Genomic DNA, 18,497 nt, shown 5'->3' on the forward strand with positions numbered 1-18,497 from the left:
CCTTCCAGGATTGCGCATTGCATCTAAAAGGTAACTGCCTTAGATGTGCCTTGATCGCACACCTATTTGCTCTTTTGAAATGCTAATAAAGCACTCTGTTACGTTCACAGACACAAAGGTCTGTTTACTAAGGTACAGTGTATCCCATACTTACTTGGTAATTGATCAACTCACCACGACAGTCCCTCTCTCTCTCTCTCTCTCTCTCTCTTTCTCTCTCTCTCTCTCTCTCGATTTTACTCTCTTTTTTTCTCCTTTTTCCATACACTATATGAACCAATTTGTAATGTGTTTGGCCTTCGAATTTTGTTGAAACTGTTTGATCATATATATGTAATAATGCATATACATTAGTGCTCAGCCCTGAAGATGGAGTTTAACTCCCAAATGCATTGGCTATGAGCCCACACCGCTAAGGAAGCTGTTTGCCTCCATTTTTGGATTTGCTTATTTTCTTGATTAAATATCTTTTGCGGGACTAATTTAAAATATTGGACACTATTTTTACTTAGCAACGTTCCGCTAACAAAGGAAGGATAGGAGCAGAATACCAATTAGCACAACATATATCGCAGCTTTTTAATAAGAGCAGCCTGTGCGCATCTGGCTTACTGGGTGGTGTCACCCAGTGCCTTTTACCAAAGATAATAAGCGCCCGGTCTTTAGAAAAGAGTTCAGCTGAAATGTTAAAGAGGTTTAACCGTCCAAGACAGAATTCTACCCAAACCCATCTCTGGTGGCTTCACAAATCAAGACTGACAAAAATGGGGTAGAAAAGAGAATTTCCCATGTAGAAATGACATCACAACTCAAATGTAACTTATGCAACATTAAGAGGGTTATGTAATAACAATACTCACTGTATCATCAGGCTCAGAAAGGTGTCGGTCATTTTAGACATTGCTTAACTTTGCTTCTTTTAACCCTCTACAAAACATGTCCCTGTTGCTGCTTATAGCTTTCCATACTGTATGAAAAGGATGAAACTATGTGATCGCTTATCAATCAAAAGAATATTTATTTATTGGCTATTTATTGGTTTGTTTGAATTTCACATATCAGCATTAAACATCTGAAATAGGAAAGCACGGCAATATTAATCATATTTACTAATTCGTATACACCAAGATAGATGAATATAGTTAGAAGAGGCTGAATTTGTCATCTCCAGCTTCTTTCACTCTGCTCAGCAGACTTCCATCTCTCAATTACTGTCATCTTTTATTCATCCCCCCCCCAAAATCTCTATGAAATGGAAAGTCTGGTTCCCCTGAAGAGAGAACACGTGAAGTGGAAAATCGGTTTGATCAGGACGCCATGCTTTCTCTTTGATGGAGAACCGGCTCCCGTGCAATGGTAATCCATGTTCTCCCAGGATGGACGCCAAGTGTTCTCATTATGGACGCCTTGTTCTCTGCTGAGGAATATTAAAGACAAAATGAACCCATTTTAGGATCAGTGAAGCGGTGGAAGGAACACATCTTTATACTGTATTGCCTACTGTTAGAATATGTCCATTCTAGTTACACATGTTATGAAGTGCATTGCCTTAAAAATATAAATGTAAGTTTCTTGTGAATGAGGATAGGCAGTCCTCTAATACTTTGCTTATGTGCACTTTGGAATTGTGCTCCAACCCATTCTAGGCAAATGCATTTCCTGCAACATCAGTGCATCCGTCCTAGATTTTATACAACATCAGTAATCACATCTCATTGGCCAACTGGATAACGGAGATGACATCCAGAGCTTCCTGGGAATGAGTTACATACAGAATTCCAGGACAAGTATTCAATAAATCAACATGTGGAAAATTCTTGCAAGCTACTTCCTCTAACGATTCTGCACGATAAACTGTTTGGCTTTTTTTTATATAATATGGGGACTTCATTTTACAAGCTATCAGGATATTGACTTAAAGATAGCAGAGAATACCACGGCACACCCCTTTAGCCTATCCGGAATCGAGCTTGCCCGCTCTAGTGTAGCAGCTCAGACATTGAAATTGCCACAGGAAGGTTTCATTTCATGAGTGCGTACGGTGAAATGACGGAAAGAGAAAGAGGGAAGGTGTTTGACATGACGAGGAACATTAATGCAGACATCGTTACTTGTGGCAGGAGATGCAATGAGCACATTCATACGAGAATGGGGTGCACACGATGTGCTTGAGCTACATGGAGGGGGCGTTCTATAGTCTGACATTATTGAATTACAAACATGGCTATGACCAAATTGAGAATTATTGAAAGTTGGGATGTATCCAAAAAACATCTCAATGATGTACATGGGTTTCTTTAAAACACCTGAGGCCGGTCTATAGGACCTAAACATGTACCTGTAGTGGTATGATATAATATGGTTGCCCTTTTTTTTTTTTTTGTAGATTGAATTGTATAGGCTCAAATTAATGGATCATCAAATCAAAGAGAACAAATGAACATCTCAATTAATAGACAGGACATCCCCTATGCTGGGGTACTCTACATATATGTGCACCATCCCCAAAAATGAGATCTGGGGTACAAGGTTATGTGTGTCATTCATGCTGGATTGGCATGGCATACACATGTGCAGGCTTTACAGGTAAACTATGTGCGCCGCCTCAGAGATACAAAGTCCCATATTTTGCTGTTAGACCCGAGATTCAGCCAACATTGAGCAGATTCACAAGAACTGCTCTAAATAAGCACACACCGCTGACAGACTATATGAAAAAGCAATGTAATCCTTTGAGTGCCTTTAAGAACTACGTATAAACAAGAAAAGAGGGCCCTAGGTTTGCTACAAGAGTATGACAATTACATAAGTGTAACTGTCTTTCTGATGCTTGTATCGGCTTAGATTCACATGCTTTCCATAGGCCGACATCTAGTGGCAAGTGCAGAGTATTGCATGAGTTGTTTTTGAAATTCCAAAAGAGACACTGACAGGGCGTTTTTGTAATATTATCCCTAGTGTGATATGTACTGTACCCATGGTCCTTCAGGTCAGCAGATCTAATGCAACAACACCCCTGAAATTCAGCAATCGCATTTTGAGCAAGTCCACCATAACTATGCACCCCCTGTTGCGCACTGGCCATGGCCACTGGTTACAGCAGTGGCCACTGTACCTTGCAACAATAGGTTTCTTTGGGGCCCATTACATCACATCAGTGATGTCATGTAATTATTGATGTCACCAGTGATGTTATTGTGGTCATATGCTGCACAACAGGGGGTGCATAGTTAAGGTGGACTTGCTCCAAATGTGACTGCTGAATTTGAGGGATTCTGTTATGTTAAATCTGATCACTTTAACCCTCGCTTAACAAAGGTTTTTTTCACTGAATTTCAAGGGTTTTGATATACTATAGTTTCTTTGGGGCCATCTAGCTGTGGCCAATGTACATGTTGCACCACTAGTTTCCTTTGGGGCCCACTAGCCATGTTGCACCAACAGGTTTTTAAAGGGGCCTACTAGCCATGGCCTTTGGCCATTGACACTGTACATGTTCACCAATAGGTTTCTTGGGGGCCCACTAGCCATGGCCTTCGGCCATGGCCCATGTACATGTGCACCAATAGGTTTCCTCGAGGCCCACTAGCCCTGACCTTTGGCCATGGCCACTGTACATGTTGAACCAATAGTTTTCTTTGAGGCCCACTAGTAATGACATTTGGCCATGGGCACTGGCACAGAGACACGTTACCCCCTGCCTAGTAGATGTGATCACTGTAGGTGTAACATTTCTTTTTTGTTTTTAAACTCTTCAAATTCCTGCAGGATTCCCCCAATATTACCCCGATAATGTCAAAGGACTACACATGTGTCAGCATTGAACTACCCATACCTGTGGTATTCCCCCAGTATTGCCGCAATAATGCTTGAAAATCAAATACTCTTCCCTGCGCTCACATGCACTCAACAAAGTACCCCCCCTTATCTTTCCATGGTCCCCCCACTCCCTGGGTTGCTTTTTCCCTACATAGCCCTCTCCCGTTACCCCCATCACTCTTTGTTTCATGTGATGCAGTTTCATACCGTTCGCGTCTTCCGTTGTAGCCACAGTAATCCCACGGGATTCCCCCGATAATGCCAAAACGTCTCAACTGAAACTGGCTCCTCAGACCACCCCAACTCCCCAACTTCACATGATGTCCTCTTCCTCCCCCGTCCCCAGATCCAGCTTGATGCAATGTCATCCTTTTACCTCCTCCAAATAGCTTTTTTTGGTGCCCTTTTGTTTTCACATTCACACAGTATTAGTGCGGAAATCGCTTGCATTGAGCAATAACATTGGGGACTTTTCATTTCTGAAAAGTCTCTCTGCTGCAAAGCACCATGGCAGATCTCGCTATATTTTTGGGAGAAGTGGGCACCACCTTCCCCATAAAATATTTTAAAACCTACTGGACGGAAAACCCCCAAACATGTCCTGGGAAATTAAGACAACGCTTTGTGCCCAAGTTGAATTGGACGCTTCCGCTAGGGCAATATGAATGGAAGTAGGCTGAAAACAGCGTTTTATTTTGCTTTCTTCAGAAATGTGAGACGGACAATTTGTAGATGATGTCTCAATAAATTTCATTTTATTAAATCATAGGTTTCAATAAACGCCTCACTATCCCTACCCTGACAAGGATTTCCCTGCCTGTAGTAAACTAAAGGAAACACTCTAACAAAAGGATTCTGTCCCTCACACTTGTACATATAACACATAAGAAAATATATGGCAATTCACAACAATGATGATTGCATTTATTAAGTATTCACAGTCCCTCTTTATAACCTGGGTGAACTCTGCTTCCTCAGGTTTTAAGTTGGACTCAGTTCCAAAGTTCAACAAAAAGTCACAAGGAAATCTGGGTTTATAACAAAGTTCCAACGTAGTTCTTTGCACTTTCATCTGGTCAAAAGAAAGTTCTATTAATCCAATGTTCAACAAAAGCAATATCACTGTTCTTCCTTGAATGGTTATTTTCAGTCCATCAAATAGCATCAATGATATGATCTGCTACAACTTAAAAGATTCAAAGAAACACAGCTTTTTAACACCAGCATCTCTCAGCACTCCCTTTAACACCATAAATCACAGTTTGTATCTTTGTCAGGACACCTTCACAGCACTTCCACTTGTACCTGGTTTTCTCTCATCCCAGGCCCACTTCTAAAAGGATTCACCACAAGGGTCTACTCGCCTGCCCGAGAGTTTTTCACAGTTGTGCTTCTGAAGTTCCACATCTACCGACAACCACAAGTTAACAACAGCTTCGGCTGTTTGCAGTTTTATGCTTTTCAACAACTTTTCAGAAAGGACCAGATTCATATAAGTGCTCCTCAAAACTTTCATGTAAGCAAGACACTCTTTATCTGAACATTCACCTTCCAGAAGGGCAGCTTCTTTGCCACTCTTGTCCTTCTGCAACACCAATAAACCAAAATACCCTTAAGGATGTGATTCTACCTTTCCTCCTTTTGGCTTTGGCAATGTGAGTTTTTATGCCAGCTTTACTTTTATGGAAAAATCACAATCAACAAGCTTCACCCTTTTAAGACATTGCACTAGCCCCATCTCTTCCTGTTGACATTAGCTATATAGTTACAATAGAGAAAGGTAGGTGAACGGTTTTGGTCAACAGTTATACCCTATTAAGACGAACTACATGCGTATTTCACAAAAATATATTTATTTTAATAATTTCAGCATAAAATGTCTCATAAAATGGAGAAAAAAATACATATTCATTACATTCATCATCACACTCTAGGAATAGAGTTGATTCTAATAAAGACAAAGCACATACATACAATAGTTCTTAAAAAACAGATAAGCAGCAAATGTATATCTCTCATTGGTAAATAGATCGGCCTATAGGACAAATCCTATTAGGACATGGTTTTAGATCATTTACAATCTCTAGATAATTATGAATAGTCTAGTATTAATTCTAGACTATAGACTCGACATGTTTCAGTCCTGTTGATGGTGGTGGGACTTTCTTCAGGAGCAATCAATAGTGATTTTTAGAGTAAATGCATTGCTGTTATAAAAGTCTTCTTTTAATGAGGCTTCACTCAGTATTAAGAAGGGTAACTGTTGACAAAAAACCAAAGGAACAAGAAGCACAAGGAACAAGAAGCAAAAGGAACAAGAGCACTTGTGCTCATATTCTTTAAACACTATGAATGTGTGTGGGCAAATTTCAGCGGTAAACCAAATTTACCTGAATTCCCATGTGTAGTAGAGCCCTCTAAGGAAGGAGAAACGCCCACAATAGTTGGACAGTTTTCTAGTAAGAAGACCGTTTCTTCTATGGGTTCTGTTGAGTTCAGGGTTTGGCCACAAATGACTCTGACACTCCAGTGAACTGTTAACTTATTTACTTAAGTTTAGGTACACCAAATACAGTTCTTAGAGTCAGGTAAGTAAAAGGGGACATAGGACACCCACCGGCATCCTCTCTCAGGGCTTACATCCTTGCAACTAACCAACCTGGAACTCACTCATAGATAAACATTCTAAGCCCTGCATTCCATCTCAAGATTCTAGTCACTTTCACCAGATGAATGCAAAGTTAATCACAACACATCTTTCCCCTATAGGGACAACAACAAGAACAGTAAAGTATCGGTGGCAAGATCAATATTTCATCAAAAGATTTGTCCAGTAAAGTCCCACCTGAAAAACAAAAGATTATTCAAAGCATTTCATATATAACCACAACCAACTCCAAAAGGTTTCGACCCTGTCACCACTTCAAAATCTATTAACATTAACATCAATGTCCATCTGTGGATTAAAATTAAAAGTCCACCTGTGGAGAGAACATATTAATATGCCTACATAGAGCAGCTAATGATGAACACTGTTATCAACTTAATAACTCTAATGAAGATTTAATAAACACTCAAAACCTTGATATCTTATTTCACTCACACATCACCGCATACATGTCTACCAACATATGCCAAAACAATGGCACCAAAGTCTAGGAACAACATTTCCCTTTTTATACAGACAGTGTAATGGACAGTAGTCCGCTCAATGGTTCACCACAACCATTGCACCTTTTTACACATGCAACACATGTAATGGACAGTAGTCCGCTCAATGGTTCACCTCAACCATTGCACCCTTTTACACATGCAACACATGTAATGGACAGTAGTCCGCTCAACGGTTCACCTCAACCATTGCACCTTTTTACACATGCAACACATGTAATGGACAGTAGTCCGCTCAACGGTTCACCTCAACCATTGCACCTTTTTACACATGCAACACATGTAATGGACAGTAGTCCGCTCAATGGTTCACCACAACCATTGCACCTTTTCACACATGCAACACATGTAATGGACAGTAGTCCGCTCAACGGTTCACCTCAACCATTGCACCTTTTTACACATGCAACACATGTAATGGACAGTAGTCCGCTCAACGGTTCACCTCAACCATTGCACCTTTTTACACATGCAACACATGTAATGGACAGTAGTCCGCTCAACGGTTCACCTCAACCATTGCACCTTTTTACACATGCAACACATGTAATGGACAGTAGTCCGCTCAACGGTTCACCTCAACCATTGCACCTTTTTACACATGCAACACATGTAATGGACAGTAGTCCGCCTGTGGAGAGAAATATGTTAAACTACATAACTCAATTAAAGAGAGAGACATGTACCTACAACATCACTCTAATAAACTAATATATATCAGCTCTAGTATCTCAACTCTAATCGCCTGCACCTCTGCATTCTCTTCTACTTCACCATTGCATAGAGAGTAACGGAGGAACACAGAGCTCCCATTCCCATCAAACTTCATAACTGAGTCAGGCCTCCCGCTGCAGCACTCATGCCGAACTCCAGGACTCCACTCAAGCCAACCGCAGCAACCTTCGGTTCCAGTCAAGGTAAGCGCTGACATCGGATAACTTTGTCAGTGATCTCAGCTGCCTTCACTATGACCAATAGCTTGTAGCCTTGGCGCAACAGATGTTTGCACAGTCCATGGGCCCCAGGCCCCTCCTAGATCCATTAACAACTTCCAACTCTTCTGAATGGCCCTCATTACGACCCTGGCGGAATTCGGAAAACGATGGCGGAAATGCAATACCGCCATCGAATAGCGCTCGGTGCGACTATGACCCGTCACCGCAAAGTACGATGCCATTAGCGACACCGTAGTGAACGCCAACGCTAACTGCACCAAGCACGCGCGCGCGCGCCATGCCAAACCGTAAACACCACCATGGCGCAACGGTACGCCAATTCCGACCCCAGCGGACATGTACCTAACGCCATCAAGCATGGCGGAATGCACCATTCCGCCATGGTGAGAAGTACGGCATCGCGAATCAACCGTAAACGGCGCCACTGACTGCCCGTACACCGCTCCCTGCCCACAAAGTACAACTCCCCGTAGGTGCAACGAAGCCACAATGCAACCAGTGAAATGCACAAGTCACCCATGCATGCCAACGAACAAATGGACCTCAAGAGGGGCCAATGGGAGCTGCAGGGCACAGATGGCACGAATACAGAAGCCATCCCAATGGACATGACCACAGTCCCCCACCAAGAAACGCACGCAAACACAGGCACCTGTGACCAGCAATATTCAGAAAATCACAACATTCCACCAGTCCACCTGGCTGACCGGCATCTGTCACACAAAACCCAATCCCCCGCCCCTGAGCATGACAACATTCAAACTGTCATATTGGCAGCCCCCATCCCTGACCTCACGGGCTTCGTAGGCAAACGCGCCCAGTACAGGACCACGCAACAAAACTCCGAAGCTGGAACCCAATGCAGATCCCCTCACAATACATCGCTCCCCAAATAGGAATATGCCACATCACTTGCAAAGAAGAACGCTACACGGCCCATATCAGAATAGAATTTTAATGCACATCAATATCACCAAGCCCATACAGCCATCAGGCCATGAACTCCAAAACACATTTCACCATTGTGGGCTGCATCCGCAAGAAATGACCAGCCACTACTCGTGTGACGCCCTGTTCCCTCATGGTACACAGAGCCACATACACGTACGAAAAGGCAACATGGAAGCGCACAGAACCGCAGGGCCGTCCCAATGGGGAGGCACTAGTCCAGCTGAAAGGCCGAAATGTTGCTCCGAGCCACCAGTACTGCGTAAGGGCATGTGGCCCATTGGCGATCGTCACATAAGATCGTAATGCTGCTCCACTGATTAACACGAAGCAGCAGGTGTCGGGAGTAAAATCCATCTGCAGGAGTGGCATACAGATGGCAGTGGCAAAAGGGGAGGAGATACCTGTCAACCAAAAGAAAAGAAACAGAATAGAATGGCCATCAGAACTACATTCGAACAACTCACTTCAATGATCACACTAGATCCACAGCCATATGCATGCAAGCCCACTCCAAAGGATCATCACCACCCCAAAACCACTTGCGAATCATAACTACCTATATCGAGGTGAAAACACCATCACAAACGAGTGTACCTGTGCATGCGCCTGTGAAAACAGAATCCTTCAGATGGGATTGGTAACGTGCATGGACACAAGTGTCTGAAGGCGCGTCGAGACAGGGAGGGCTCAACAAGGCCAGATAGACGATGGTCCCACTATGGCAGCCCTGCATCACATAGCGCAGGGGGGGCGGACAGATCCCAAGAAGCCCTGTACATGGCAAACACTGTATCAAATCACCTGCCCATGCATCCATTCATCATTCCCGCATCCCGTAATGAAAACGCCTGAATATTTACTCACATAACATTAGAAATATCCATTGAGTCTGTGAGTTATGCAGCCTGCAAAATCCACAGTGCCCCAGCACGTAATTCCAGTCTAGTGAAGTAACATGTATTTGGGAACGTCCTGCCTTATCGTCCACTACGCAATTGCGCATCCCATACTATTCATATCAATCATAGCATTCTCGCCATGGCCCCTGTCCCAAGGACATTGAACAATAGAACGTTATATTTGCAGTCAGACCTGTGGGCATCTCCTCGCCACTAGCTGAAAACCGAAAGCGCCGCCCTTCGAATTCCTCATTTGCAACATCACGTCGAAGAGGCATCTGTGGCCGTTTGAAAACACTAATTAATCCATCGAGTGCGGCTGTGTGTGAAAATGGCAACTGCCTTCACCCACGAATGGGACGCCCCGCCCGTCGTTGCAACTCGGTACAGTGATGAATGAGGGCCCACCGTTACTCGAGTACTACGTTCCACTGACCCTTCACAACTCTGTTCGCGACTGCACAGATAGTATGTGAAACAATGGGACCACAACAGAATGAACATATCAACCAATGTTACACGGCCATCGGGTACAAATACAAGATTGCAATAGCAAGATGCCATTCCACGAATTGCAGCGTTGTGCGCGGGACGTGCTCGGCCAAAGGGGAGAGCAGTTTGCACAGGTGGAATGAATCACCACAGGTGGAGGCCATTCAGCCTGGAAACACATAAATTGCACAGCCAGTCTCCTCCCACAACCACACCGAAATGCTACCGGCAGGACTCGCGATGTTGGCCCTGGGGGACCTGATAGCACTGCAAGTACTCCAACTCCAAGAAGAAGACGAACACCAACTACAACCGGCCGCACGGAGGAGACGCAGGAGGAGGAGGAGGCCAAGGCAGGGCCAGCAAGGGCCGCCAGCACAGCCACTACAACCACGCAGGCAGCCCGCAATCCCACGCCTCCGAGCACATCCGTTCAACCTCACTGATGAGCAGATCCACACCCTCTACCGTCTGGACCGGGACACCATAACCGCCATTGTGGACATGACACAGGCTGACCTTGTCAGCATGATAGATAGCCCAACCGCCATCCCACCCCTACTGAAGGTGGTGTCTGTACTCCACTTCCTGGCCACAGGCACCTACCAGCACACAGTCGGACAGTTGCATGGCATTTCTCAGCCACTGTTCTCACGGACACTATTGCAAGTGCTCGATGCCCTCCTGCAGCACGCAGACGACTACATCTCTCTACCACGCTCGGAGCAGGAAATTACCAACACAAAAGTGGGATTCCATGCACTTGGCGGCATACCGGGTTGCATTGGTGCCATCGACTGCACCCATGTGGAATTGGTCGTCCCACATGCCATGGAGGCCCAGTACCGCAACCGAAAACAATTTCATTCCCTGAATGTACAAATGGTGTGTGACTCCAACAGGATCATTACACATTGTTGTGCCCGATTCCCTGGATCAACCCATGATTCTATGGTCTTGAGGAACTCTACAATACCACGCTACATGGAGCGACACGCAGGGAACAGATCCTGGCTACTCGGTGAGTCTCATTACATGCATGATAATGTGGGGTATGTGATTCGGCAATGACCTGGCAGGAAGGGGGGGGGGGGTGTGCGTACGTAGCAATGGCATTCCACATCATACGTTTCTCGTCCACATACAGGTGATGCTGGATATCCACTGAAGAGATGGCTCCTCACACCAGTCCGGAACCCACGGGACCAGCATGAGGAGGACTACAACCATGCCCACTCACGTACCCGTGTAGTCATTGAACAGGCATTCGGCCTACTGAAGACCCGTTTCCGCTGCCTCAGCAGGTCTGGCGGGGCACTCCTGTACCGCCATGAGAAGGTTGCAAAGATGGTGATGGCATGTGTCATGCTCCACAACATGTGCGTACGTAGAAATGTGCCCATGCCCCCTGACGCAGAACTGCAAGCACCTGAAGATGGTCATGATGAGGGTGGGGATGTGGCAGCACCTCAGGGAGTCTGCGAGGCACCGGAGGCCCATGACATTCGTCAGCATCTCATAGATGCATGCTTCTAGCACTCACGCCTGGTGGCTGATACATGGACACGGGACTAGTGGCACTGTGTGTGTCTGGGACATGCACAATATGGACTGTATGCCTATGATGGCCTAGTACACAAAGATCAATGTCCACACATCTCATTGGTTGATCGTGCACTTTTTATGGCATATGTGATATCATGTTGTACACCCTATCGACCCGCCACCCAAGTGAGCCCAACACACCCCCTCCACCCTCCCACCTCCCCCCCGAACACCAGTGTCCAAAGATGCTCATCGTCCGTGGGCCGTCGCTATTGCAAGCCCCCTCTGCGGGTATCAGGGGCACCCCTGCCTGTGGAGCGCAGGTTCCTCCCAGATCTACGTTGGGGGCTGCCCTGGACGGAACTTGCAACGGATGATGTCTCTGCCTGCTCACGTCCATGCATGTCCCTAAGGGTTTGCGAGAGCTCAGTGAGCACACGGCGCACTGCGGCAAGTTCACCACATACGTCTTTGGACGTCGCATGCAGTTCCCCCCTCAGGCTCTCGGTGCTTCTCTCCATTTGGACTCTCAGGCTCTCGGTGCTACTCTCCATTTGTGCCCTTAGTGTCTCTGTGCCTCTCTCCATTTGTGCCCTAAGTGTCTCAGTTGATGTTTCTATGTCTGCCTTAGTGCCCCCACATTCATCGGCATGGTCCTTGAGGAGCGTGGCCAGTTGCTGCTGTTGCACGATTAACTGGTCGAGGGACTGTTGCCTCTGCTGGGCCATGGCCATTTGCGGGGGTGTCACAGAGGGGCTGTTGTCCTCATGTTGCCCTGCCACAGGGCTTGTGGGGGATGGCCAGTCGTCGTCTTGTGGGTGCCCCTGCGTGGTATCCTCATGTAGTACGGGATGGAACAGACAGGGGGATTGGGACAGGTCATGGATGGATCTGACTTCGACATCCCCGTCTTCTGTGTCGGAGCATGCTGCCATCAATGGGGTGTCACCTATGGTGCTGCTGCCACCGGAGGCAGTGCCTTCTGTGGCATCCGTTGGGGGGACCTGTGGTGGTGGTGTTGTGGGCATGCTGGCTGCTGGGGTGCCTGTTGATGTTCCCTCCTGTGTGCTGCCACCTGATTTGTGCTGCTGCCGTGTCTTGATGCGTGCAGCTGAGGTGGAGGGTCTTTGGCCGTCGGTCTTGGCCCTCTTTGCAGGTGTGCTGGTAGGGGTGTCCTGCAGCTCGTCGTTTGGATCGGACCCTGTGGTGGAGTAAAGGAGGGCGAGGGTTATTGGTGGGTCTGTGGGAATTGGAATGGCATTGTATCACATGCATTGGGGTGGTACCTGAGGGTGATTTGGGTCGGGGCCTTGGAGGTGCTTCCATTTGTGTGTGGAGTGAGGGTGCAGTTGTTTGGCAGCCTGCAGTTAGGGTGTGCCTGCTGCACGTGTAGTGCGTGTTTTAGGGGTTTTTAATTATTTATGTATTTATTGTGGGTTTTAACGTGCGCTATCAGGCCAATGTGTGTGGACGTTCTCCTGGACATGTGTTTCTGTTGCACTATGGGGACACATGGTGCTTCACATGGATGGACTTTGTGGATTTAGCATTGTTTCATTAGGCCCACCTACCTGATTCTTCGGATGTCTGCACTCCTTTCTCCATCCCTCCGACTCCCTCTATGCTCTCCATTCCGATGGTGGAGGCACAGATTTCTTCCCAGGGGGTCAGCTTGATTGGTGATTCCGACCCTCCCCCGGTGGCTGTGGCAATGTTGCGGTTGGCAGAGAGTATGCTGCGGACGCGTATCCGCAGGTCGTCCCATTGCTTACGGCATTGCTGTGGGGTGCGGGGTGCGGTCCCCACCGCACTTACCCGCTGTGCCACCAGAGCCCATATGGCCTTCTTGTTTGCGAGTGCCGTCCTGGTCATTTGCGTGGAGAAGACGACGGCAGCATTCTCCTGGAGGGTCTCTGTTAGCACGGTGAGTTCCTCACGGGAGAAGTGGACCTGCCGCTTGCGGTCGCACGCTTTCTTCGCTACTTTTCCCATTTTTCTTGGTTTCGCTAGGGTGGATGACGGGTTGGGTTGTGTCTCAGGGTGGTGATTTTAGTGGTTGTGTGGTTTTAGTGGTTTTATAGGTGTACGGCGGGTTGTTTCCCGTTCCGGGCCCGTGTTTTAACTTCCGTTTCCGTATATTTCCTGTCACCGTACTTTACGGTAGGCGCACACTGCGGTGTCCGCTGTGATGGGTGGCGGTATTGCACCTAGGGCGCCGTACGGCGGCGGTGTGGGCCGTTTTGGGGTCATTTCCGCCATCGCGGACTTTGCACTTCCGCCATGCCGTGGTGCTCGTGCCCGATGGGTCGGAATGGGCCGCACTTTGCTCCTTCTTGCAATGGCGGAAACGCTATTTACGCTGTGGCGGTCCGGTCAGTCACTTTCCGCCAGGGTCGTAATGAGGGCCAATGTCTGTACAGTCTCAATTCTCTTAAATGCTTTATGAGAGACTGCCACCTTGAACTTCACCATGTCAATGAATGAATGAACCTTGCTGCTCCAATGAACTTCACAGCTCCTTCTAATAACCATAAGTCTCACAGAGCCCACTGCACTTTACAGCAGACCGTTGTACCTTTCAACACTAGAACTTCTTGTCCCCAGTGCCCTTTGCAGCACACCCTTGTCACTGAAGTGCCTCTTCACTCCCTATGCAGTGCCTCTTCACTGCCCCGTGCAGCACTTCACTGCCCTCGCAGCGCCTCACCTCTTCACTGCACCATGCAGCACTTCACAGCCTCTGCAGCGACCACTCACTGCCTCTTGCAGCGCCTCTTGACTGCCTCTTGCAGCACCTCTTAACTGCATCTTGCAGTGCCTCACTGCCCTTGCAGAATCTCTTCACTGCCTCATGCAGCACCTCTTCACTGCCTCACGCAGCACCTCTTCACTGCCTAACGCAGCACCTCACTGCCCCTGCAGCGCGTCTTCACTGCCTGTTGCAGCACCTCACTGCCCTTGCAGCACTTCTTCATGCAGCGCCTCACTGCCTCTGTAGCATCTCACTGCCCCTAGCAGCGCTTCACTGTCTCTGCAGCGCCTCTTCACTGCCTGTTGCAGCGCCTAACTGCCCTCGCAGCACCTCTTCATGCAGCGCCTCACTGCCTCTGCAACATCTCATTGCCCATTGTAGCGCCTCACTGCCCTGGCAGAACCTCTCCACTGCCTCATGCAGCACCTTTACATCCATAGCTGCTCTGTTATTCCAGTGCCTTCGTAGCGCCTCTGTCTGGGCCTTTCTTGCCCCCTTTGCCTCTGTAGCACCTCTGTCTGGGCCTCAATTGCCCTCACTGCACTTGCAGTGCCTCACAGCCATCCAGCGCTCTTACCTGAGAGAGGATCACTTCTCAGAGGGGGGGGGCGGTGGGTGTCTCCCTTTGGTGCTGTCCCCCCAGCACAGCCAGATCCCATCCTCGTCGCCAGTGTTGAGTTCAGGGTTTGGCCACAAATGACTCTGACACTCCAGTGAACTGTTAACTTATTTACTTAAGTTTAGGTACACCAAATACAGTTCTTAGAGTCAGGTAAGTAAAAGGGGACAGAGGACACCCACCGGCATCCTCTCTCAGGGCTTACATCCTTGCAACTAACCAACCTAGAACTCACTCATAGATAAACATTCTAAGCCCTGCATTCCATCTCAAGATTCTAGTCACTTGCACCAGATGAATGCAAAGTTAATCACAACAGGTTCCTATGAAAAAACTCATAAAAATAGAAGGATCAATGGAAACGGCCAGGTTATCCATATCAGTGCTCTGGAAATGCTTGATCACAGGTTCACAATATATGACCCCATTAGTCAGATATATAGAGTGGCAATTCTTTAAAAAAAAAGACTTTTACTAAACAGGTTTCCTTGTTGACACTGCTAAATTGTTTGGAGACGTATTGTTTCTTTTTGGGGCTAGAATTTCTTACCTCCGTATGATGAGTCCGGTAAATCTGGGTGTCTTTTGTTCAGTTAGTTCAGGTATCAATTGCCGTAGTTACACGTGTTACTAGTGTAAATCTGTCAGTGAACAAGTCATACATAGACTATGGTCAAAGACCGTTTTTTAATGACAGTTTTTTTTAAAAAACTGCTCAGAATTTTAAATAGTCCGGATGTATATATAATTCTACGTCTCTATGGTTGTTGTGAACGTTTTTTGTATATTATTGTCATCTCTCTTTGGCAGTAGTCTGTGGCTTTTAAAAATATCTATCCGGCGTTTAGGCAAAGGCTCCCGCTTACCTATGGTTCCAGCGCTGTCTCTTTTAAGTACTCGCGGCGATATAGTTTCACTCGGTTGGTCTTGTTTCCCGTCCTGAGCTTTCTGTTAGTGGGGCTCCATTAGTGTGACTGATTTCCGAATCAATGCCGGAAGACGCCGACTATGCGTCGTGTACGGGCGCCATCTTGGGAGGTTCTAGTTATCAGAATTCTGGTCCTTTATTAGTGTTTGTCGTTGCTTGCCCGAACTAACCATTTGATTAGTGTAGCGTAGATCTTTTGAGTGGAAAAACAGATTTTGCATCTCAACTCGGGTGTATTCAGTTTTTAGACTGTGAATGTTCAAACTTAAGCTATTTATTAAGCACCTGAGCGGTTACTACCATTTTTGTATTCTTAGTTCTGCAGACTTCAAATGTTCTCTCATAGTTGGGTCTCTCACGGGGCATACAACTCAGATTTTTAACCATTCTATAGATTCATTTAGCCCTTCTTTATCACTTTTTGTCATAAAGATTAACCTTTGTTCTTTTTCGAATAATATTTTACTCTTAATGTTGTGGTTATTGCCCTGTACTGTCAGGAGTACTGTCCATTTCAAACTTTCAAAATGATGATTGTTTTCAGTGAAATGTTTAACTAATGGAGCTGTTAGAACCTTGTTTTTTAAGCAACTCTTGTGTTCAAGCATTCTAACTTTTACCTTTCTGTTAGTTTTTCCTATGTAGTCTTTATTACATGGGCATGTGATCATATAGATCACGTATTCTGAGTTGCAGTTTGTCATCTGTTTTTGTTGCCACAGTTTCGAAAGGCCTATGTTAACATTTTTAGATTTTTCTGTAAGTTTACATACTGCACAGTGCCCACATGGATAGTGTCCATTTATTGGTGCAAGGTCCCAGGAGCGGGTCAGGCTGTTAGTAGTTGGTATTTTTTCTCTGAGTTTGCTACTGCTTACCCGATTTCCGATGGTAATGGATTTTTTATAAGAAAACATTTTCTCAAACAAGATTGACTCGGGCGAAAGAGCATAGCTTGGAGGACAAAAAGTAGAAGGATTCTTGAGTCCAGAATGATTAGTCATACTCAAATTAGAATGTTCGGGTAAGTTCACGAAAAATTCTTTGAGTCTAATTTTTCTCATGAATTTAAAGAAGTCAGTGCGAAATACAAAAGGGTCATGTTTATTAGAGATAACATATCCTAGGCCTTTATTTAATAGTTGTTTTTCAATGGGAGTGGGTTCGTAATAAGATAGATTTACTAGAAGTGATTGCCGCTCCGTAGGTATCTTTGGTCTCTGTTCCAATTGCCCCTGTTGGGGCCTTTGTATAAAAAAGGCTGTGTACCTTGGTTGGCATTTCCTCTTCTTTGTCTAAAGTTAGAGTTGCCTCTCCATCGGTTTGAGTATGACTAATCATTTTGGACTCAAGAATCCTTCTACTTTTTGTCCTCCAACCTATGCTCTTTCGCCCGAGTCAATCTTGTTTGAGAAAAGAGTTTTAACAGAAGTCAGTAAACTTGAAAAACTAGAAATACCAATGTACCAAAATCTAACCACATTAGAAAAAGAAGCTATGGAGTCTCTAGCATCGAATGAAGATATCATAATCAAAAGAGCGGATAAAGGGGGAGCTATAGTTATGCTAAAAAAAAAGACTACATAGAAGAATGCCAGAGACAACTTGATAACACAGAATACTATATTAAACTATTAACTGGTCCAACTAATGAACTAAAACGTTTAATTGACTTGAAAACAACTAAAGCTCATGAGAGATGCTGGATCAGCAAACAAGAATGGCTTTTTCTCAATAACCCTGAACCAACTATCCCAAAATTCTATTGTCTACCGAAAAAGTCCTTAGTAAAACCACCAGGTAGACCAATAGTTTCAGAGATTAACTCAATTCTTGAGCCCCTTTCTAAATTTGCTGACCATTATTTAAAAGGCTATGTGGTCAATATGAAATCCTATTTAAAAGACACAAAAGAAGTGATAAAGAAGTATGAAAACTTACCTTATGACCCAGAGAGCTCCTATCTAATAGGATATAGTCTCCTTATATACAAATATTCCCCAACAGGCGACTCTGGAAACCATCGAAGAAATACTGCTCACCAGACTAGACAACGATCCAGTTCCTAGCTCGTTTATTCTGTGGTGTATAGAAGTAGCCCTTAAACGAAACTACTTTGAATTCTCAGGTACATTCTTTCAACAAATCGAAGGAACGGCCATGGGAGCCACTATGGCACCCAGTTTAGCAAATTTATTTGTTGAATATTTTGAGAAAAAATGTATTTACACACAGAGCCCGTTCTCGCCCAACATACTATCGTGGGCGAGATACATTGATGATGTCTTAATGTTATGGACAGGCACAGCAGAAAAAGCACAAGACTTCCTAATTTGGAAGTCCCGGTTAAGTCCCGCTTTGCCGC

At 45.7% G+C, this 18,497-nt stretch overlaps 1 protein-coding gene across 9 annotated transcripts in view; it reads right to left on the reverse strand.

Annotated features, from left to right (window-relative positions):
* Positions 1–994: 994 nt before the first annotated feature.
* Positions 995–18,497, reverse strand: part of LOC138521784 (E3 ubiquitin-protein ligase TRIM39-like) — a 196,670-nt gene continuing 179,167 nt past the window's right edge. For 6 of the 9 annotated variants that reach the window (XM_069634864.1, XM_069634863.1, XM_069634865.1 and 3 more), the window contains one exon: positions 1,283–1,417. Coding sequence is in view for 3 of the 9 variants with exons in the window: in XM_069634869.1 (XP_069490970.1) it covers positions 1,246–1,417 (172 nt within the window). In the remaining 6 variants the exon portion in view is untranslated. Of the gene's footprint in view, positions 1,418–18,497 lie in introns of all 9 variants that reach the window. The other 3 variants (XM_069634868.1, XM_069634867.1, XM_069634869.1) reach the window with 1 other exon arrangement.

Source organism: Ambystoma mexicanum, chromosome 13 (genome assembly GCF_040938575.1).
Source record: "Ambystoma mexicanum isolate Mex_15411 chromosome 13, UKY_AmexF1_1, whole genome shotgun sequence".
NCBI lineage: Eukaryota > Metazoa > Chordata > Amphibia > Caudata > Ambystomatidae > Ambystoma > Ambystoma mexicanum.